The following is a 23,916-nucleotide window of genomic DNA, read 5'->3' as shown; positions in this document are numbered from 1 at the left end:
GAGCAATTCCAATCACGAAAAATAATTTATAATATTATATGGGCTTGTATATAAAAGTAATATACAGGGTAATTCATAGGTATATGAAATATTTTTGAAACATGCAACAGATAAACTACGCAACAGGTACTAAATTTTATAATATTCAAATTGAGGGACATTAATGAACTATCCACTAAATATTTTATAGATGCTCAATGCGTCTACTCTAGATCACACGTCACAAAACCTACATCAACTATCACGGTGGGACAGAACGAAAGAAGCGACGATATAATTTCAAATGTCATTGCTATTAGAATCAAATGGAGGTTAAAAAAGAAAAAAAGGTTGTGCCATTAACAAATCTCCAAAAGAAAAATTGGCAATGGGTGAAAATGTTTCACAGATTTAAGGAATAATTCATTAATACAAAACGACCAATATCTGTCAGAAACCCCAAATAAGAAGAACGTACAAATTGAAGATAGAAATCGATCCAATCGGGAAAATATATCCATGTCTGGATAAAGCTCGTGGATTTGAGGAGTTTGCAATCTGATAGTCGGGAAAAGAAATTTAAAGAGGTACAATAATAATTAAGTGGAACAAATTTATTATCTTCCTACACTATTTTCTTATTCACTACCTTTTCTGTACGCAATGACTTTAGAAAATCGGTTCTCACAATTTTAGCCTTCCTCATCATATAATAATAGGCTACTAATAAACTTTCTAATCCATTTATTTATATGGACAAAAATTTTAATCTAAAATATTTGCGAGTGTAGTTCATGAATCATGTAGGCCTAGCATCCACTTCTGAAAACTAGTTATATGGTAAATTTCAAACAACACAAATATAACCATCACTTATATATTCAAAATGTGTCGTACACATTAATTGAGGTGTTTGATGCAATAAGGGCGTAAGTCTGAAACATACAGTTGGAGAAAAACGATGTTGAAAATTTAGGTAGTGTTTTTTTTTCTTACATAAAACAATGTAATATGCAGTATTTTATTCCGATATTGAATTGAAATGTTACCAGGAGGCTAAACAAGCATGGCAAAAGCCACAAATGCGTTTGATGCAAAAAGGGCGTAAACTCGGTTGTATATCAGAATGGGTACCATTCCTAACTATCAATTATCCGTTCTGTGTTTGACTATTAGCAAGTAATTGTGTTCTTTTTCTTTCTGGTTTTTGTTAACAGAAATTATAAAAAGCAGTAAAAATAAATTTTATGGTGGAATAAAATCAAGAAATAGACAAAACTAAAAGCATTCGGTGCGATTGTAACTTTAAGTGATTGTAAGTTTCTCTTATTGATCAATATACAAGGTATGATTGAAAAGTACCGGAACTTTTCCAGCCGCGCGGCTCCCTGGCGTTCGAAAAATGTGAGGGGTGGAGGAAAATGTACGCGGAACCTTCCTCTTTCAAGCGGAACTTGGCCCAGTGCGCTGCGAGCAGCGGTTGAGAAAGCATCGCTGTCCGCGCCAACGTCGTTTTGGTCGTCGGTCACGTTTTTTGAGCGCCGAAAATGGAGTCAAAGATTGACCAACTCTACGCCATCAAGTTTTGTGTCAAACTAAAAAAGACGTTCAACGAGACCCAGGACCTGCTCAAGGAAGCCTTTGGGGAAGATGTGATGTCCCGTACTCGGATCTTTGAGTGGCACAAGGCCTTCAGGGAAGGCTGGGAGGCCGTCGACGTCGAAAACCGATGAAAACGTCGACCGAGTTCGCGAATACCTGAACCTGGACCGTCGGACAACCCTCCGGGAGATCAGCGAAGAACTTAATTTGACATACTATGCAGTGCAAAAAATTGTGACTGAAGAATTGAACATGCGGAAGGTGTGCGCCAAACTGGTCCCCAAGGTGTTGACCGAGGAGCAAAAAAAACTGCGAGTGAAAATGAGTCGTGAAGTGCTGGATTGTGTGGAAGCCGACGAAGAGTTATTAGACAGTGTGTTCAGTGGTGATGAAACATGATGCTACGAGTACGACCCCTCGGTGAACGTCTTTTTTAGTTTGACACAAAACTTGATGGCGTAGCGTTGGTCAATCTTTGACTCCATTTTCGGCGCTCAAAAAACGTGACCGACGATCAAAACGACGTTCGCGTGGACAGCGATGCTTTCTCAACCGCTGCTCGCAGCGCACTGGACCAAGTTCCGCTTGAAAGAAGAAGGTCCCACGCACATTTTCCTCCACCCCTTACATTTTTCGAACGCCAGGGAGCTGCGCGGCGAGAAAAGTTCCGGCACTACTACATAATCCAAAACCAAATTTGTGTATATATATGTGTGCAGTGTTTCTTCCAGACATGTTTTTTGGGGGGTACTACCCCCCGGAGGAGACCAATATAATATGTCTATAATATAATAATAAATAGAATAATACCAGCAGTGCTCCCCCGGGAACACTTTTTCTGAAAGAACGACTGCATGTATGTATGTGTGTGTGTGTCTGGCCCACAGAAAGAAGAGAAAAAAGAAATAATATTCTAGGATCAGTTCGCGAACAAGTTGTGCTCAGAAACTGGTTGGCCAAATTATAAAGATGGTTATTTATTTATTTATTCGCAACTAAAAAAATGAAGGTGATAAATATGTTAATAAGACGTACTGTTTGTGAAAAGCATATAAAATGTTTCGTATATGCCCAACAGTGTTAGAAAAAAAACTTTGAATGCTTATTAAATTATTAGGTGTATTTACTGTATAAGTTAATGTAAAAGAACAAACATTAAAGAAAAACAATCAAATTATTGGAGTAAGGTAACAATTAACCAAAACTGGTTAGACGATGGCAGTGAAAAACCAGGTCTTGGTATATAAAAAATATAATAGCAAGAAAAGAAATTCATTCATCGAAGACATTGCTTACACAGTATATTTTTAATGACAACCAAAAGGAGAAAACTCCTTGAGTATTTCGTATTCCATGATCAATGAAGACACAGTGGCAGTTGAGTTGAGGTCTTTCCTGTTTGTTGAGGACATTTTTTTTTTTTTCATCTGCTTTTCTTACCTGGAAGGTAAAACTAAAATTCACATGCCAATCAAAACTCACCAACAGGAATCAGGTTTTTGTCATTTGTACACGACATAAAATTATACGCTAAAGAAAAAAGATAATAATTCACCGTTTCGTGCAATTACAATTTCCTGTGTGATTTGCCTTTTGGCCTTGTCTGAGAAGGGACACAAACTTACAATTCTACAATATTTTTAGTTTAATGAAAAGCAAATACCTAAAATATAAGCCATATACCAATTGACAGATCTGAATAAGATTAATAAAATTTGGGTGAATGTGTATCCTGATGAGCAGTTTTTGAGGAGATCGTGATAAAGGATTATTTTTTGTAAACGTAAAAACTGATACTATATGATAATCATGCCAACTATGATATTAAAGAGAAAATGATACTGAAGTGTACATTAATTAAGCTTTTCGTTATGGGACTAGCAAGGTGATAGTGTAGGATATGTTTAGTGACATACAATTTTAAAATTATGATTATCTTCTAATTTTTAATTAATATTTTACTCGAATTTTGTTCTAAGGTAAGACATGTCAATCAATATATGACATTGTGATGAACAACATAGATGTAATGAATGATTTCGTCACTTCCAATAACAACCTAAGTGAGAAGATTTAAAACTCACATTTTCGGTTCCAAACAAGATATCTGCTAGCTAAAGAAAACATAAGCCTGTGTGTATGTTTAATTTTATTTCCATGTGAATATGTTTCTCTCCCTTACTTACTTGCGATCTAATAGGGTTTTTAAAGAATTCAACTAATTCAGAAACTTAAAAAATTCAGTACTCTTTTTCATGATAACCATTGCATGTTCAATATGCAACTTATATCTTTGGAAGCCACAGGAAACAAATGAGACAACAAGCACTGGCGAAAATACGTTTTGCTCGACCTATTCATGAGGTACTTCAGGATGAATTCGGATGCGTAACTTTCGAGGAAAACGAATTTTAAGGTCTTTACAATTGTGTCAATAGTTGCCGTTATGATGCAATTGATAAGTTGTATTATGCTGGAATAGATTATTTATTTATTTACTTATTTATGAATTGTATAGGAAACATTAAGTAGCATACTGTATTTATTGTCGTTTAATTTCCAGTGACAATGATGCACGCAATCCTAATAGTGAATCATGTAAACATAACAGTGAGTCACATAACCCTAACAATACATCATGTAATCCTAACAGTGACTCATATAATCCTAACAGTGACTCACATAATCCTAACAGTAAAGCATACAATCCTAACAGTGACTCATATAATACTAACAGTAAATCATTTAATCCTAACAGTAAAGCATATAATCCTAACAGTAATTCACATAATCCTAACAGTAACACATAATAATACAAAAATAATTTGTGAATATTGTCAATGTTTGCAGGTAGTAACTTTTCAGGGCGTGTGTAAGGTTAGCTAACTAAAGTTACAATGATATTGCCAGATCATCAAGGTTGTCTCTGCAATTAACAGACATTAACCTAAAATAGCACCTTGATATTCTCTTGTTAGTGTTGTGGGTCTACGTTCTGTTGGTGTTTATATATTTCATACACAGATGGCTTCCTTGATAGTATAATCTCAAGAAGGTAAGTTGTTTTCGATACACCCTTTCTCTGACCAATTGGTATGCACCCTACCAACATCTGTACCACTTCCCTTTTCATGGAGTTAGTATACCTCTCATCCTCATTCTTATTGTTCTTTATACAATGTACATTAATTTGCAAAATTATATGTAAAGTTCTTTTTTCAAACAAGTTTGTTATTAATTTCAAAATGGCTGAAACTTGGTAACGCAGATAAACAATACATGTATAAACTGAATTTAACATTTCACTGTAATACCTGTCCAACTGTTTTAATCTGGCTAAGTCTCTGATAGTTTTTTTCATTTTGCGCGTATGTGCTTACTTTCAATACACTTTCCGCGCAGATTCATATCTGCTCCCAACAAAGTGAGTTTCATTTCACTTTCATACGCTTTCAAACTATGTGATTTCTTCTTACATTGCTGGTTATTAAAAATGCAACACCAGAAGGAGACAATATAGCAGCGCCAAAGTTGCCAAGCACAGACCTACTACTATAGGTAGCAAATGATAAAAACATACTGGTCTGTGAGACCTGATATTAAGAACGGTGGAGTTTCCAGGTACGAGTGGCGTTATGCAGCATCGACCAGTTGTTCAAGCTGAGAGTGAAGAGAAGGCGCCGGCCAGGAAGCAGAGTAAAACTTTGTCCAGCTTGTTAGTGTAGTACAAAACATGCACCGTGAGGACGCGCATTATCCTGCTGGAATATAGTCCCGGGCAGAGACTACACTAAATTTACACAACGAAGTCTAACACCTCGTCAATGTATTGTTAAATGGTCAAATGTCCGTCAATACTTAAAAGTACAGATTGTATGGAATTCAGCATCATCCCTCTTCTCTCCTTGTACTACGTTTGCGACACCATTGTAATCTTCCATACCTATGCTATGCAGTTAACGGAACAAGCAGCAATTGGCGTCATGCAAATATATCCTGAACTACCAGGCGACTAACAACTGTACGTAGGGACAGTGGGTGCTGTGTAACAGCCTGCAAGGCTTGTCTCAGTGTGCGAAACGTGGCTGTCCTATTCGCAAGAGCCATTCCAGAAAGGAACGTTTTCTAGTGGCCTGTAGTATGGTGCGATGGTAGGGAAAGACTTGTCGGTGAGTAGTACCCTCGTAGAGATCATTGAAGTTCTAACACATTACAGTGGTTCGACTTTCACCATAAAGCGTAAGTTTATGTCTCATAAGCCGCGGTGCTGAAAAGGTACTTTAACCTCCAAATAATCAAACCTAATTTTCACCATGTATTTTTACTAAGGCAATTGAATAGCAGAATGCACTTTGTTTAACTAGAGTGATAAAGATCTAGATGTAACTTATTTATAGAACATTGAAGCCATATCTCTCATCTCTGACCATTTTTATATTACGGAGATTACTAATAGGTTACATGGCTGAAATTAAGAGCCTCAATGTGCAACGGTACTGGGTTATTCTCTCTCTCTCTCTTTTCTTTTAATCGACTTACAACTTGTCTTCTTAAATATCACACCCCTTTCTTATCTTCTACTACGTCTCCTATCTCAGCCCTAACAGGGTTGTTTATTTTACTGTAATGCCCTAAGCTGTTTCTCTTTCCTCTTCAGCTGTTATCAAAATTGCTCTTGTTTACAAAACTTCCGCTAGAAGTTCGTTAATATACCAGTGTAATTTTTCGATTCTTCTCCAAATTCACATATTTAACGTTTCCAGTCGGTTTTCATTGCCTTCCGTAATGTTCACGATTTTCTCCTTATGGTGCAAAATTCAGCGCAATGCATTTGATGATTCTTCAGTGATAATTGAGCTGCCTCTGTCGCGAAAGTAGTATCTCGTCTGGGAAAGCCCATCTATTCCCATATCAGGGGCAAAGCTTTTTTTTTGCCCCTTCTTGCTCCTCACCTTATAAAAATTCAATTTAATCTATTCTCATGGAACACACTAACTAATATATTTATTTAACAATCTACAGACTACAGTTTTCTTTTTCCTATAGGTTCTTTTACTACTTTCGTCCTTGCTTCTTGTTAAATGTCAGTTGAAATTTTGACTAATATGGTTGGAATCAGGGACTCACCAGGACGGAGTTCATCTAATTCAAAATGAATTAGTGCACTTCCTTAATAATAATATCCTTGTTTAATAGGGGAAAGGATTGATATGAACATTTAATTTTACACTTCATCTGTACTCTTTCTCTTATAAAAACAATCTAGTTCTATCATTTTTCTGGAAATATAGGAGGAAGTATTTTACAATTACTTGTCGGGTACAGAATAATACTCGTTCTATACCACATAGACGTAATATTGGATTCCCTCCAAAGCCTGGAAACCCAACAAATATTTCTGATCGCGCTTCTGGATGGAATGGATATCGAAAGTAAAGAACATTCGGATATCCTTAGAAATTAAATTGATCTGTGTGCTCGAAATGTAATCTCAGCGTTTTAACACAGGCTTAAATAACTTTTAGAAGCCAACATAATGGATTGCGTATATAATCTTTGACACCAATTTTTACTGTTTGACTTCGGAACATCACAGAAATAATTAAGAACATCTGTATTTATACCTAGGTGTATGATTTATACCAAATAGATGACTAAACAAGAAAGACATTTGAATTAAATCTTTTAAATTATTGAGTATTTTCTATTCCATAATATGCACATTTTACCTTAACTAAGCCATATTCTATTCTATGTAATGAGTGTTTTACCTTAAATAAGATAATTGAGCATTTTCTATTCCATGAAATGTAAGATTATGCAGGAGGACATCTGATCCGACCAGCATATTAGCTGCGTTGATTTCAACTCTAGGAATTATCAATGGATCCAATTTTATTGTTCGGTATTCTTTCAGCCCTAGAAACAAAATTAAAGGAAAATTTGAATAAATTTGTTGTATTATCAAAACTCCATGTATCATTTTCAGTATATATTGTTTACAAAAGTACTCAAATATTGGTATAATGAGTCAGTATTTTTTCTCATAGTGAAACTACGGTAGTAGTTTCTTGAACTATGGAGAGCAAATATTAAAACAGGAGGTGATATGCTGCTAGTACTTCGGTTACTATACAGAGGATTAAGGACGAAGATAGGGGCGCGGTGGCTCAGTAGTAGAGCGTTCACCTCCGGTGCTTGGGGTCCCTGGTTCGATCCCAGCTCGCGCCGTGTGGACTTTGTGGTGAACAAACACCGTGCCAATTCTCCCGTTTCCTCCCACTTTCTACATTCCAACATTTCACTCACCTCTCATCATCACCGTCTTCTTTAGCCTTAGCCTAACCGGCATAGCTGTGGGACGTCAAACGTAGAGATTTTAAAGACGAAGATAACCTATTCTTGACAGGTTATATTCACATGAACAATAATTCCTCGCTATCACTTATAGCTTCTGATCTTTATTGATCAATATTGAAACAGTAATTGATATAGGTAACTTTCAATTACTTATAGTTTAAATAGAGTGATAAGACACAGATGAGACCTAGTGTAATATTGGAGCACTGAAATCAATATTTAGAAACACACAGTTTCTCGCAATCTATCCTGTTTTGCTTTATTGTGATCAACATGGCAGACTTCTGCTACTTCCAGTTTGAATAGATGAAGGGGGCCGGAAGTTGAATCCGAACGCACTCACACAAAACACTCCTCACAATCTATTACCTCTTTCCTGTATAAGAATCAGTGTTCAATCCGGAAGTGATTGTAAATTTCTACTACTTTCGGTTTCGTAAAGTGATAACAGCAGAGATGAATTGTACTGGTTGTGATACTGCTGGAAGAGCGATGTATATATCTATCGTTTTTACATATATAATTGTATAGTTTCGAACTTTCAAAGTACTTTCTGGTTTCGAAGTATGCAAAATGTATAATAGTGTCTGCTCTTCTATAAACGTGACACTAACTGAAGTTTTCTCGATAATTGAAGTACAGTTCCCGAATTACCGATTCTGCTAATTTGTTGACGAGAATAGAAAAACATGAAGTGAAATTGGTACTTTTATGGATTCGTTCTGGTTTGGCCTATTCCCATTTCGTCTACAGACCTTCCAGCAATATGTATCGTTTCCTCAATCTCATCTTAGATGTGGGCCTAATGGCTATTCCTTTGGCCTACTCCCGTTTTGCCTACATTCACTCGATGAAGGATAGTGTCTGAGGGATTCTTTTTACAAAGATTTACGAATAAGTATATTTCTCAACGTCAGCAACAGCTCTGACGTGATTGATTGTGACTCTAGCCAGACACGATCTCTTCTTTTTGGTACTCCATATTAAATTTGTGCACGTGAGCATTTAAAATGTGAGTAGAACAAAACAGAGGAGAAATCTGAGCAATATTCAGAAAGGTCTTAATCCTTAAAAAGTAAATGATACTATGCATGATACATCAATTAAACGGTATACCGAACATATTATCGTGCTATTCTAATAGTACTAACCTTTTATAAGATAGGGTATTATATGTTCTACTCCTCTGCGGACACATGACTTGTAGTTTGGTTCACTCTGCTTGCAAATTTTGAAGTACTCAGCTGAAATAAAACAAATTTTAAACAGTATATTAACAATAATTACCATAGTAACTCTAATAATATTAAATCAATAATAATTGTAGACCATATGTTGAATATTATTAATTTTAACATTAATTAAATAATAAAGAGTTACGAATACACCATATTTATAGTAAAAATCAGGCTATTTTTTCCGACGTTTTAGAATTTCCTTCTGCTAATGTGTTCCATGTATTTTGTAAATGTTTGCTTGTGTCATATACGTAAATCTTAGATTTGTTTCTCCGAAGAACGTTTACATATACAGTACAATAGGCAAGGGCGCCCATGTTGTGGTTTCAAAGCGGGGAGCAAGTATAAGCGACATTTCAAATATAGTTTTAAATTTTGCTGTAACTAATGTAAAAATTCTATTGTGTTTTCGATATTCCGAAGTACGATTTCCTCTAGGGGGGGCGAGCGCTCCACCGTGCCCCCTTGATGAGCGCCCTTGACAATAGGGTGTTCTTAAGCAACACCGACACATTTGAAAGGTAATTCCAGACATCAAAAGAGATTCTAGACACCCATTTAAAACAAAACAGTATAGACGAACTTGGGTTTAGAAATACTTGCTTTCGACCCAATAACCATACATTTATCGGAAAAATCCAAAAGCAATTATATCTACGGAACAAAGTGTCAGATCGAAGTCGGGTGAAAGGCAATGTTCATTATTTTAGTTGTAGATTGCATTAATATACAACTGAATGTGGTGCAGAGGCTTCCTGAAGCTGACCCACAAAGAAACTGGATAGTTCCTAGTGCTTTATCAAAAATTGAATAAATAAGAAAAATACATATTAACTAAGCACAATATTTCAACGAGTACGAAGTGAATTGGGATCAATGTTGGTGGACTGGCAAAAAGTATGACGTGGTTAATTAAGGTTGTCGTCCGCAATCTTGGTGGCCGTCATATTGGAATCAACTTGTTTACATTAAGTGGCAATGTTCGTGTGACGTGTTGAACATCACCATCCTTCGACGACAAATCTAACGGTAAAGTTATTCTTCCAAAATCTGCAACGGTTTTGAAATGTAAATGAATTTAGGATAGGTTATGTGTGAATTACAGTGAAATGTGCTGTGCGAAGTTTCGAATTGAAGACTTAAAGATAAAATGGAAAACAAGCTTCGTAACATCTCACATTACGCGTTCTTTAATGACCAGGAAAAGAGAGAGCTAACAAACATGAGACAATTATAATTACATGACATGTTTAACACATCCACCTAATGCGCTTCCTTGATCGTGCGACCTAGTGCTCGTGCACTCTGCGAAGCACAGTCGGTGATATTTGTTCAGAGTTCATAATGATTCTCTTTTATAGATGGCCAGTGCCATATTACACAGGTAGAAAATAGGTGTACGGTGCCCTGGAAGATAAAGATCCAACGGAGTTAGGTCGAGGGATCTTGTTGGCCACTCAACTGGTTCATACCGCCCTATCCAGCAACCCTGAAACATCATTGAGCCATCTGGTTACATTACGACATAATGCTGCGGTTTCCTATCTTGTCAATATTGAGGAAGTGTCCCGCTATAACTGCTGAACTGCATCCTCCAGCCAAAAGGATAATTTTGATTATTTCCTCTCGAGCTAAGATCCTGGCCTACCGAAAAGTAAAAGCAATAAAGATACAGTCAGCTTCAATCCATACAATGCTCCACACGTAATAAAATGTACGTCTAAAAGATAACATAACCTATTCTAAATCCATTCATAACTTCAAAAATGTTGCAGATTTTAGAAAAATAACTTTACCGTTGGAGTTCTTTTCGAATTAGGATATTGTTTAATCTGTCACACGACCATGTTTCCATTTGAAATAAGCAAGTTGATTCCGCTATGGTGGCCATCAAGATAGCGGACGACACCCTTAACCACGACATAGCTGTGTTTCAGAAACTTCTCAACTGTATGTAATATACTTAGATTTCTCAAAAGCTTTTGATAAAATTGACATCCATCTGATTCTTCAGAAACTATCCAACAGATTTAATCTTCGTGATAAATTTCTGTCGCTGCTAATTATCTTACTGATAGTATGCAATGTGTTGTTCTGCCTGATGTATCATCCTTGAAAAAAAAAAACATCAAAAATATTGTACTAATAACAGCCCTAGGAAAGAGTTGCGACACATAAAGACCTCGAAGTAGTATTTGATGAGAAACTTACATTCGCTGATCACATCACTGTTACTGTTACGAGTGCAAATGAGAATACTAGGTATTCTTTACAGATTTATTGAAATTCGCGATCTCAAATCACTCAGTACTTTCTTCAAAGGATTTGTATCTCCTAAAATTGAATATTGCTCACCAATGTGAAATATGGAATGTGCTTCAAATTTATCCCGTTTTGATTCTGTTCTTAATTTTTCCTTGATATTGTAAAACAAAGAGTTCCTTCAGTGAGTAGTATTAATAAAACACAGCTCCTAAACGAACTTAATACTCAGATTCAAATTAGTCGACGAATGACATTAATTCTCCATAAAATTCTCTGCTGTTTCTCCATAAAATTATCAATAGGAAAATTAACTGCAACGCTTGTACATTTTTCTGAGAGATCGTATATTTAACCCTATAGCTATAAGAATTTCTAAGAACAGACACGTACAATAATGTTACCGTTCTCCACCCCGCCATTAATCTTGTGGTATGTACATAATAAAGCAAGGTTCGTTAAATAGGTCAATTGTTTTTGACTGTGAAAAATTTGCATTCAACAAGCTCTTTTTTCCAGCTGCTTATATATATGTGTGTGTGTGTTGGGGGAGCTGAGTTTATGACTTGGTATAACACAAGGTTCTGCGAACTCGAAATATTTTAACAACCGGTTCTAGCGAACCGGTGAGTACCGGATGAATATTATCACTGACTTAGACCCGCGGAACTTTGACCCAGATGTTTTGTTACTCTATAACCTGCGTCAACCATGTTATTTTCAATGTTTATATCAAGTGCACATCTTATTTTTTTATAGTGGACATGACGTCTTCATTTGGCACCTCAGGAATTCCATAAGGTTCAAATGTATTTCGTCTTTTATATTGATCCAAATCACCTAGTTGTACTTGAAGCTTATCTGCCTGTTTTTGTAATTTTATATTTTCACTTTTATGGTTATTAATTGTTTCTGTACATGCTTGTAAGATTTTACTTTGAGTTTTCAAAAGCTTATATTGACGTCTGTTTCTTGTGGCTCAATTTCAAGGACTCTTCTATTTCATCCTTATTTTGTTAGTTTCATTTTCTAAGGTTATTTAACTCTTCCCTAATAGATAACAAAAACTTATATACCTCTCCTTGAGAAGGATACTGTGGATATGGGTCAATAGTTTTTTTTTTTTTTTTTTACTTTCCAAACTACGTCTTTGCACTTTTTTTTACAGCGCCAGGCTTGATCATTTCAACATAGGACCATCCACCGTTAACTCAATACAAGTGCTATGATACACAATAGTACTATTGTTACTAACTTCACATTGAAGTTTTTTCATTGTCTTTTTGTCGAGGTATAGGTTACAAATATTTGCTGAAAATTCCCATTTTGTTGATGAAAGAAAACATCAAAAGAGAAAAAATATGGTGAACTGTGTCCTCAAATATTGCTATTACATAATATAATATGTGAGTATTATATGTATGGATATTCCTCTTCTTTAAATTAGAAATGATTTATGGTTCTAAGTACAAAATTGTTTAATTGTTAACACAATGCAATATAATCGTAAAATAGACGATGATGCGATGCGATGCAATTCATTATACTGCTATAGTACTTTCACGATGAGTTTCCAACACTGTCTATTATTTGTTTACATTTGCTACTCCTATATCCACGAATCAATATTTCAGTTTTTTTTATATAATTTTCTGTATACAGATAAGTACAGGCACGTAGCCAGGATTTATTAATAGGGGGGGGGGGGTCCGTGGTGAAATACTGCGGTTATCACACCAGGAGCTCGATCATTCTGAACTACTTTACTGGTAACATATACTTATTGGTTCGTTCGGCCAGGATTTCGTAATGGGGGGGGGGGTCTGTAGCGAAATACTGTTGTTTCACATCGGTACTCGATCAATCTAAACTATTTTCCTGGCAACATACCCATACTAGTTTGTTAGGTCAATAAAATGAGGAAATGTTAGTAAGTATTGTAATAACAAATTATGAAGAAATCTCGACTAAAAGAGTATTTTTTAAAAAGTATTGAGAGGTAGACTTCCGAGGTCATTCGAACTCGGTTCTCTTGTCTTTTTTCTTCTTACTTTTCTTATCTTCGTTTAATGCCGTCAAGGATAGCAACGAAACTTCTTTTGGCAGTAAAGACATCCTATAAAATGGATTAGTGTTACCGCGAAATTGAAAATTTCTTTAACAAATGTAACTTGAATCTACGTTGCCATAGGTTCATGTTATTATTGGTGATTGTAGACATTTCTTAAGTTCTACCTGAGAGTCTATCTGATCGAACCGGTTTACCGACCATCATTTGTAGTCCATAGGATTAGCACGGAGCTGGATGAAATTCTGAATGTTCCGTTATAATAATATTCATTTTCAACTTGACCTCCTTCCCCCCGTTTCCTTCACATATTTTTAACGCCGATTCTTCTTTTTCTCGTTTCTTTTTGTTTCCTTCCTTATTTTTTTCATTTCTGGCTCCGAAGGGGGGGAAGGGTCCGGACCCCCCGGACTCACCCCTTGGCTACGTGCCTGATAAGTAAATAAGCCATTATGGTCTAGAGAGTACTTACAATTCATTACACATTCGTGATATTTTGTTAATAATAAACATACTAGTTAAATAGCAAAATTGTGGGACACAACACTAAACCAGATACATGATTGGAAGTTTTGTACGAACTAAAGACAGAGAAAATGCCTCAAAGTTGAAAGACTTAGCTAAAATTTATTCTATTTTTTAAGAAACTTAGTGATAAAGCAAAATGTTCATTTAGCGTCAAGTGCCGCAGTTGAAAGACTTTTCAACTACGCTAAAAGTGTCTTGTCACTATCGTGTACTAGGCTCCTTGAGAAGAATTTTTATTCGATTTTGAATTTAGCGTCCCCTTTAGCAGCAAGGCTCCTGCTGGGAACCGAACGCGGGTCTTCAACGTCTTCCTTAGCCTTGAGGAAGCTCTGAAAAGAATTCAAAAATAGAATTGTTCCTCGTAATGAATTCAACATTGTAGCTGAAACTCACTAAAGGAATAAGATAGTAAAGAAAAAAAAAGACTAGTATTTGCGACTAGGTCTAGGATCGAAGGCTACTCTCTGACTTACGAAGTGGTTAGAGTATTTGAATAAGAAAACAGAAGTTTTGGTTTCTGTTCTCGGGCCAGTCGATCTTATATTGACAAGTTGAATTTCATCCCATCTTTTCCTATAAAGGTTTAGAGACAATCACTGGCTGATGTAAATGGAGCGTTATTCCTTTCAGTTTGCGTCAACCTAAAGCAAAATTTGCGTATTAGCATACGATATTCGATATCAGTACTGTTTTCGCAATATCTTGCGTTTGTAATCATTTTGCCATATCACTTATTGATATGCAAATCGTCATTACTTATTAATATGCAAACCGAAAGTTCCGCATTTTTTCACAGATTCACCACCAAAGTTATCTATGTATACATTGCGTTGCATTTCGTTGTATTGTGGTCTGCAGTTTTGCGAAAATTGAAAGGAATAAGGCCCCGAAACCTTATATTCTTACAACTCCGATTGTAATAATAATAATAATAATAATAATAATAATAATAATAATAATAATAATAATAATAATAATAATAATAATAATAATAATAATGTTTTTAGGTAGCAATCAGCATACATAGCCACAAGGCGCCAAGAGAGCAGGCACATGATACATGCAATCCTACATACGTATAAAATAGTCTTAGGTTATATTTAACAGGAGGCAAAATAAACCAATAATACAGGCTATGCATGCAGTCGATATCGTAAAACAAAAATAAAATTAACATACATAACTTTTAATTAAGATTACATATGACATGTAAACAAAGACTCGTAACTAAGATTTAAAAAAACAGTAGTATTGAGAAATAAAAAATAAAACCTTAAACCCAGAAGAAAAGGAAAAATGATTGGAAAATAAAAGATAGATGATTAAAATACAAACTAACAACATTTAAGAAACACCTTTCAAGTGGCCCCTCGCTAAATTAAACAAGTAAACATTATAGGTTCATTAGAAATTTAACAAATTTTGGATTCACTTTAACAAAGTTAGTCTGGATAATATCTAACAGATTAATCCTTGTTGGTAGTGTCTATAGAGACAAAAGCAACAAAGTTTCTAATGTCACGATAAGATGTTCTTTTGGAAAATAAGCTATCAATAAAGAAACCTCCATGAAGAATATTATGAATAATAATACATCTAAATACGGAAATTTGATTACGTATGAATACGTTTATCGAATTTTTAAAACTCGTTATTTTTTCGTTTTCTTCATGCAATAAGTATTAGCTCCCGGTGTTTGACGTTTTTCCCTTTCCTCTCTTTCCATCATAAACGTACATATTCTCGATTAAAGTATCTAGTATTCTATTATATGTCATAAATAATATCTTGGTCAGTTTCGATTCTTTTTTCTTTTTGTTTCCAATTTTAATCTTCAGGAATCACTAAAAAGTAAACTTTTATCATTTCAAACTAAAGAAAATAAATGTAGTGGGACCTCACATGTTTCGGATCGCACATTAAGATGTAGCTCCACGTTTCATATAGCCAAGAAACTTAAAAGGACGCTTAACTCAAATCTGACTTAAACTTAACTAATGCGCAATTTCTTGCAATTCTGTAAAAGTTTAATCTTTTTATGTGATTTCCCTCAAAAGCCTAGCAATAGCTTACGCAGAAGGGGCTGATCGGGCTTTAGCCTCTCCCGAAATGTTTACAATGTTACATTTTCAAGTGAAAGGAATAAAAAAAACCTGAATAAAGGACAGAAAAAGAGATAATTGAAAAAAACGCAATGTTACCTCAAAGGGAATGAGAGAAATTTATTTATCTCATTATGTACAGTAAGTAAAGAAAGGCGAAATGTAAGTTCGAATACTTTCTTCATTGTTCTAATATTTTCTTTACTACTACACTCCTACAAGAAAATATTAGAACTATCGATAAAAATATCATCAATATTCTTGGTTGTTATTGTAGGAATAAAACAAATCAGAAAAGGAAAAGGAAGTCCAATGTTGAAATACAAGTAAAACTTGTGGAACTTCAACACTAAAATATAAGCATATAACTTAATTATGATCACATTTGTGCTTTGTAGAAAAAAAAACTTGTGCCAAATCGTTTCTGTGAGAGATTTTTCCTTAAAAATTGTTTAAGAGGTCCCCTGTGGCCAGGGCCGGCCTTAGCCCAATTGGAACGATTGCTCCCAATCGGGCCCAGCTCTAGTGCCGTCTACTGTACTCTCCAATTTAATCTACTCTCCAGTGCTGTTTTGACAACATATTAGACCCCACAGCAAATAAGTGTGTTGTGGTCCCTATGACTAAATTTTGCTCCTAATACATGTAATTCATTCATGCCATTCTGCTCGTGGGGTACCCCCGGCAAAGCAGTTATGGTACTGTTAAGATGGCTCTACTACTCTTCGTTGACAAGTAAACATAACCACATATTGCAATACACGTACATTCATGGACTCCACAAGGAAGGGTATTTCTCGTCCCTAAGAAGTAAATGAATAGTTTGTTATTAAGTTGCCGGATATAAGCAATATTTTCAGAATTTAATGCTGCAGCAGTTTCTTAATTACTTTACGTTTACAACTTCTATTGTAAAAATAGGTATTACGTCTAGGGAGTATTCTGCACATTCTCAACATAGCTAACACTCCACCAAATTTCCTTATACATTTCTGGACGTAAAAATAGTGTTTTCTTTGAGCTTGTGTAAAAATATATTTAATTTTTCTGGGCACACATCCTGTTTTATTGTTAACAGACCACTAAGTAAAAATTTCTGGCGTTCTTACTGATTGTGTCATGTGATACTACCGTGAATACCGAGATGCTATCAAATAAATCAGCCTCATTGCCAGTTCATTGCATATCCTTTCTCTGATTATGGCTATATTAAAAATACAAGATCAGAGGGAAAACTTCTCTCCTGCGGAAATTCGTGTGGATGTATTTGTAAAAAATCAAGTCAGGAAAACCGAATGTATACTACTGCGTACTGGATAGATGGCAGCTTATGAAGGTTTGTCTTCTAACTCGAATTATCCCATGGAAAATATGTCATCCATCTCCCATCAGTTCCTTAAGGTTTCTTATCGTTTCATCACCATTTCATTCCGCCTGTACTTGATAACGATTTCAAGCTGATATCTTTCATAAGTAATTACCTACGATGTTCTCACTAGCGTACATTAAGTTTTTCTGACTTGAATTCTTTTCAGAAAGATACAGCTGTATCTTTCAGAAAGAAAGCTTTAAACCAATGAATTCATATCAATGAACATTTCATTATGTATTACAAATATAAACTTAGAGAAACATAGACTTTACCATTGTATTTCTCGTAAAATTCTAGCCCAATTTGATATATTACATTACCCTCTTCGTATTTGAAACAGTTGATCTAGATACAAGATGGGCGACTTCAAGATGGCGATATTCCACACTTCTGTGCCAAGTTTGGACAAAAAAGCTAGATTTTGACATCGATAGGTTTACTTGTAGGAGCAGAAAACTATGAAATACTAAGTACAGAACCTTCTTGAAAGTTGCGAGACACAAGGGTGAAATATGTATTTGAAAATTCATTCATATCTACATTTCCATTTGGGTTATTTCTCTGAAAAATTAGCTGGTATAAACAATGAAAGGGTAAACCTTTCAACCAAAACATTTTGAAGATGGAAAAACGTTATAAAGGGAAATGGGACTCGTCCATGATGAGAGGTTATTGTTAGTTCCAGAGCAGTGCTGGGATACTAATGAGGGCGGTGGACAAGTCTACTAAAAGGGCGCCCATACAAACGGGAATATATATATATATATACAGACTGTCCCATAATTCGTGTGTAAACTTTAATTTCATAGTACTCAGAACTGGTAAAAGCTAGAACTGTGAAATTTGCAGGCAATTTAGAGGAAGGTCAGAAGATTTGTTTGATAGCAAAACGAGATTGTGTGTATTATTGCTTGCGGACTTACAGGGTCAAAGGTCAAAATGCGATTTTTTCCTTATGGGATTTCAATGTTAAATAATAGTCTCACATGCCATTTTTTTGAATATCCATCTCCGGTAGCAAAAATTGGTATATCGATATAAATTCTGATCCGAAACAACGTGATAACGAGAAATTTGGGTAATCGTGACCCGGTGACCTCGAGCAGGTCATCTGTGACCCTTGAGGAAAAAGCTCCCTTTTCAACAGCTTATTGTACACAACTAATTCAGTTGAAGATAATGTTAAAAAAAACATATGCACAAAGGATCTACTGAACATCCTTTTTAGCAAAACGAAGGGGTCAGCAATATCATCAGAGGTCAAAGGTCACGTAGTTAAAATGTCATATTTGGTGTGTTAACAAATAAGAAACTGTGACATTGGAAATAATACTTTGAAGTGCCATAGAACACATGCATAAAGATCCTTCCAACGAGTGTGTATGGGCATAGGGAAAAGGGTCATCATAAGAGGTCAAAGGTCACGCAGTTAAAATTTCATGTTTGATGTGTTAGCAACTATGAAACTGACGTTTGAAAAATGATTTGAGCTACCATGGAACACACGCATAAAGGTCCTTCGAATTGGTGTCTATGGGCATAGCAAAAAGGTCAACAATGTCATAAAAGGTCAAAGGTCACACAGTTAAAATTTCATGTTTGAAGTGTTAACAAGTATGAAACTGCGATGTTGGAAATAAGGATTTGAGCTGCCAGTGGACACATGCAGAAAGGATCTTCCAGTTGGTGTGTGTGTGAGGTCAACAATATCGTAAAAGGTCAAAGGTCACGCAGGTAAAATTTCTTGTTTGATGTGTTAGCAAGTGTGAAACTGAGACGTTTGGAAAATGCTTTGAACTGCTACAGAAAACATGCATAAAGGTCCTTCGAATTGGTGTGTATGGGCATAGCAAAAAGGTCAACAATGTCATAAAGGGTCAAAGGTCACGTAGTTAAAATTTCATTTTTGATGTGTTACAAGTATAAAACTGACGTTTCAAATACGGATTTGAGCTTCCATAGAACACATGCAGAAAGGTCTTTCCAAGGGGTGCACATGACCATAATGAAAAGGCCAATATTGCCGTAAGGTGAAGAAGCCTAATTTTGTAATTCAGATCCTGCAGGCAATGGTAGGTATGTTTCTGTGATTTTTAAAACAACGAATTGAACATATTATGAGTCCCACATTTTGTTAATTACTTAGCTTTGCAAAACTGCATTCGAAATGTTTTTTCGTATTGAAACATATTAATAGCTATTTACTGCACAGAAATATTTGAAATATTGTCTTACCTCTACAACAAACACTGACGTCCTTGTAGACTGTAAATCTTTTTAGTACTTTGCAATTTATTCCAAGTGTGCTAAACTTAAGTTCACTCTGTGTATAAGTGTCTTTGTGAAGATTTTTTCAAGAGTGTCTGGAGTTATCTGTTCAACGGCACGCTGTATCGATCGTCGAAGTTCTTCAAGTGTTACTGAAGGAGTTTTATAAACTTGTTGCCTAAGAAAGCCCCATAGAAAGAAGTCGCATGGGGTTAGATCAGGACTTCCAGGTGGCCACTCAACATCAGAAACTATACTTATTAAACGGTTTCCAAACCTTCCTCTTAAAATTCGTAATGTTGCCCTAGTACGATGTGCTGGAGCACCATCCGGTTGAAACCACATATCATTGTGTGGATCAAGATTTAAGGGATGAAGTTCATGGAAAAGAAATTCTCGCAACATATTTTGGTATGTGAGTTGAATAACGTTTCCTTCGAAGAAAAACGGCCCTATTACACCAGTTGCTGTTAGTCCCATCCACACCATAATACCCCTTTGATCTGCACAGCGTGGACTGGGTCCCAAGATCCGTTCATGTGACGAAGACACTGTTCCGTTAAAAAAAACAGCTTCATCTGACATTATAAGTTGAAATAAAAATATGGGATTTTCATTTAATTTGTCTATCAACCAGTTACAAAATAAAATTCTGGCACCGAAATCATCATCATGTAATTTATGTACAATCTTCATACTGTACGCCTTAACCTCAAGCACACGCAATATCCTACTCAGCGAACTTCTTTTAACGTTGGATGCAACTCTCCGGCGACGGATTGATTTTCTTGGTGAACTAAGCACAGAACGAACCACTTTGCGTTTAGTATCCTCGGTAGAGATCCTTACAGGTGGTCCTGCCTTTCGTTGTCGCCGAGAAAGATGTTCCTTTCTAAAACAATTATTCCGAAACTGTTTGCAAAGATGAAGAATTTGGGTATTGCTTATTTTCACACCCCACCGTGCAAACGCCTTTCTCCGCGTTTTTGTAACCTACTTCCTACTAAGAACTGTATGCAAATCGGCACATTGTTCCTTTGTTAGAATATCTACTGTGACTTACACAATTACACACACACACACACACACACACACACACACTTCCAAACACGTAGGCCTATGAGTATAGGGAAAATAAGAAATACAACAGCTTTTATTTTCTTACACACTCACAAGATCCACAACACACTCACAAGACACTCAAGATTCACAAACTCATTTAATTTTAAGGTCAACTCCACACTCCAGTGCCTCACTGTCTCTGTCCAACCAGATTATCATTCTAGCAACACCAAACCACCCTTGTGAACGAAACAGACTGATTATTTGACGTGAGTTCAAATCATAAACAGGTCGTGTTTATGCTTCAGTCACGAAAGGGTATAAATAAACGATAAGAGTGCGTCTCTTCCTACATATGGGGAAGCAATTTATTTCCAGTGGAGTTATTTTTATTTTCTTCTCAATTTCCTGGGCAAGCATCAAGGCAATATTAAGGCTGCCATATTTATTTTTCATGAGAATACGGGACATCTTTGTTCTCCCCTCAAACTTCACAACACAATGCATTGCTTGGAAACAGTTTATTTTCAATGCATTATCCTTTTTGATACGGATACAAAGAAATAACGAACAATCTGTAGTACAGTCTGTTCTCAGGTTTTTTTTTATTTTTGGAGAACCTCTGAGTGATTTGCATTTACATGTGATATTATCATTGGAAAATGCTACCCAAATAATATGTTTTTTAGAACCTAGACGAAAGAAAATCCTGCACCCATTATGCCCTAGCATGTCCTGTACACAATAGTGCGCATTCTATAATGACTTCCTAAAATTAATTATCCTTGTTATTTAAAAGAAGAGATTTCTGAGAGCCCAAATAAATATTCTTAATTTTATATACTATACCAACTAAATTAGTTCTCAAAAATTGCCGTCTCATACTTGCCAATATACGAACTATAAACTACTTATTTCGTGACCTTTGACCTTTGATGACACTTTTGACCATTAATTATGCATGTATTCCATGGCCGCCTTTTTGCATGTATTCTATGGCAGGTCAAATCATTATTTCCAACATCACAGTTTCATACTTGCTAATACATCAAACATGAAATTTTAACTGCGTGACCTTTGACCTTTAAGAACGTTCTTGATCTTTTTCCTGTGCCCATACACATCCGTTGGAAGGACCTTTCTGTATGTATTCTATGGCACGTCAAAGCATTTTTCTAACGTCTCGGTTTCATACTTGCTAACACATCAAACATGAAATTTTACCTGCGTGACCTTTGACCTTTTACGATATTGTTGACCACACACACACACCAACTGGAAGATCCTTTCTGCATGTGTCCACTGGCAGCTCAAATCCTTATTTCCAACATCGCAGTTTCATACTTGTTAACACTTCAGACATGAAATTTTAACTGTGTGACCTTTGACCTTTTATGACATTGTTGACCTTTTTGCTATGCCCATAGACACCAATTCGAAGGACCTTTATGCGTGTGTTCCATGGTAGCTCAAATCATTTTTCAAACGTCAGTTTCATAGTTGCTAACACATCAAACATGAAATTTTAACTGCGTGACCTTTGACCTCTTATGATGACCCTTTTCCCTATGCCCATACACACTCGTTGGAAGGATCTTTATGCATGTGTTCTATGGCACTTCAAAGCATTATTTCCAATGTCACAGTTTCTTATTTGTTAACACACCAAATATGACATTTTAACTACGTGACCTTTGACCTCTGATGATATTGCTGACCCCTTCGTTTTGCTAAAAAGGATGTTCGGTAGATCCTTTGTGCATATGTCTTTTTTTAACATTATCTTCAACTGAATTAGTTGTGTACAATAAGCTGTTGAAAAGGGAGCTTTTTCCTCAAGGGTCACAGATGACCTGCTCGAGGTCACCGGGTCACGATTACCCAAATTTCTCGTTATCACGTTGTTTCGGATCAGAATTTATATCGATATACCAATTTTTGCTACCGGAAGTGGATATTCAAAAAAATGGCATGTGAGACTATTATTTAACATTGAAATCCCATAAGGAAAAAATCGCATTTTGACCTTTGACCCTGTAACTCCGCAAGCAATAATACACGCGATCTCGTTTTGCTATCAAACAAATCTTCTGACCTTCCTCTAAATTGCCTGCAAATTTCACAGTTCTAGCTTTTACCAGTTCTGAGTACTATGAAATTAAAGTTTACACACGAATTATGGGACAGTCTGTATATATATATATATATATATATATATATATATATATATATATATATATAGAGAGAGAGAGAGAGAGAGAGAGACTTTGAAAGAAAGTATGGGTGCCATTTTATATCAAAATCACCACCAAATTTGTTTTAGTATTAACGTAAATAGCTAACCTCGAATGGAAATCCTCTTTACTACAGGAAAACTTTTTAGTTCCTGTAATAACATTTCTGTCAAACAAAAAGAAGCTAAATGTATCAACAACTTAATATAGCACGCCTATGGACGCAAGAGGTTCATTGCCGCGTTTACAAAAGCTCTCCATTGATTTCTGTCCTTAGCCAACTGAAAGCAGTTTCTACTTTATAATTCAATCTCTGCGAGAACCATTTTAATATTGGGTTACATGCACAGGACCGACACGGCGTAGGATCGACACGGCATAGGATCGACACGGCATAGGATCGACACGGCGTAGGATCGACACGGCACAGAACCGAAACGGCACAGGATCGACACGGCATAGGATCGACAGCAGAACTTTCATACGATCGAAATAATAAAAAATACATTATTTTATAATTACGCAATATTAAGTAACAATTATTTTCTCAAGGATATATAGGAGAGAACCGTCATACGATCGAAACGGCATAGGAACGAAACGGCGTAGGATCGACACGGCATAGGACCGAAACGGCACAGGGCCGACACGGCATAGGACCGAAACGGCACAGGATCGACACGGCACAGGACCGAAACGGCATAGGATCGACACGGCACAGGATCGACACGGCACAGCATCGACATTCTGTAGGGTGGTCAACACTTTCTGAAAATATCAATATCGCATATCCCTCATCTTGAATTTGTGGATATAAAAAATTGTAAGGATAAATAATTCT

At 35.9% G+C, this 23,916-nt stretch overlaps 1 protein-coding gene across 1 annotated transcript in view; it reads right to left on the bottom strand.

The window, feature by feature from the left end:
* Positions 1 to 9,231, bottom strand: part of LOC145692508 (protein takeout-like) — a 34,631-nt gene extending 25,400 nt beyond the window's left edge. Inside the window, exons 1-2 of the mRNA XM_081767815.1 lie at positions 9,093 to 9,231; positions 7,353 to 7,500 (exon numbers count right to left, since the gene is read on the bottom strand). Of these exons, the coding sequence (XP_081623941.1) occupies positions 7,353 to 7,500; positions 9,093 to 9,231 (287 nt within the window). The remainder of the gene's footprint in view (positions 1 to 7,352; positions 7,501 to 9,092) is intronic.
* Between the last annotated feature and the right edge of the window lie 14,685 nt (positions 9,232 to 23,916).

Source organism: Thermobia domestica, chromosome 8 (assembly GCF_964235325.1).
Source record: "Thermobia domestica chromosome 8, izTheDome1.hap1.1, whole genome shotgun sequence".
NCBI classification, from domain to species: Eukaryota; Metazoa; Arthropoda; class Insecta; order Zygentoma; family Lepismatidae; genus Thermobia; species Thermobia domestica.
This window is presented reverse-complemented; position numbering and strand designations above follow the sequence as displayed.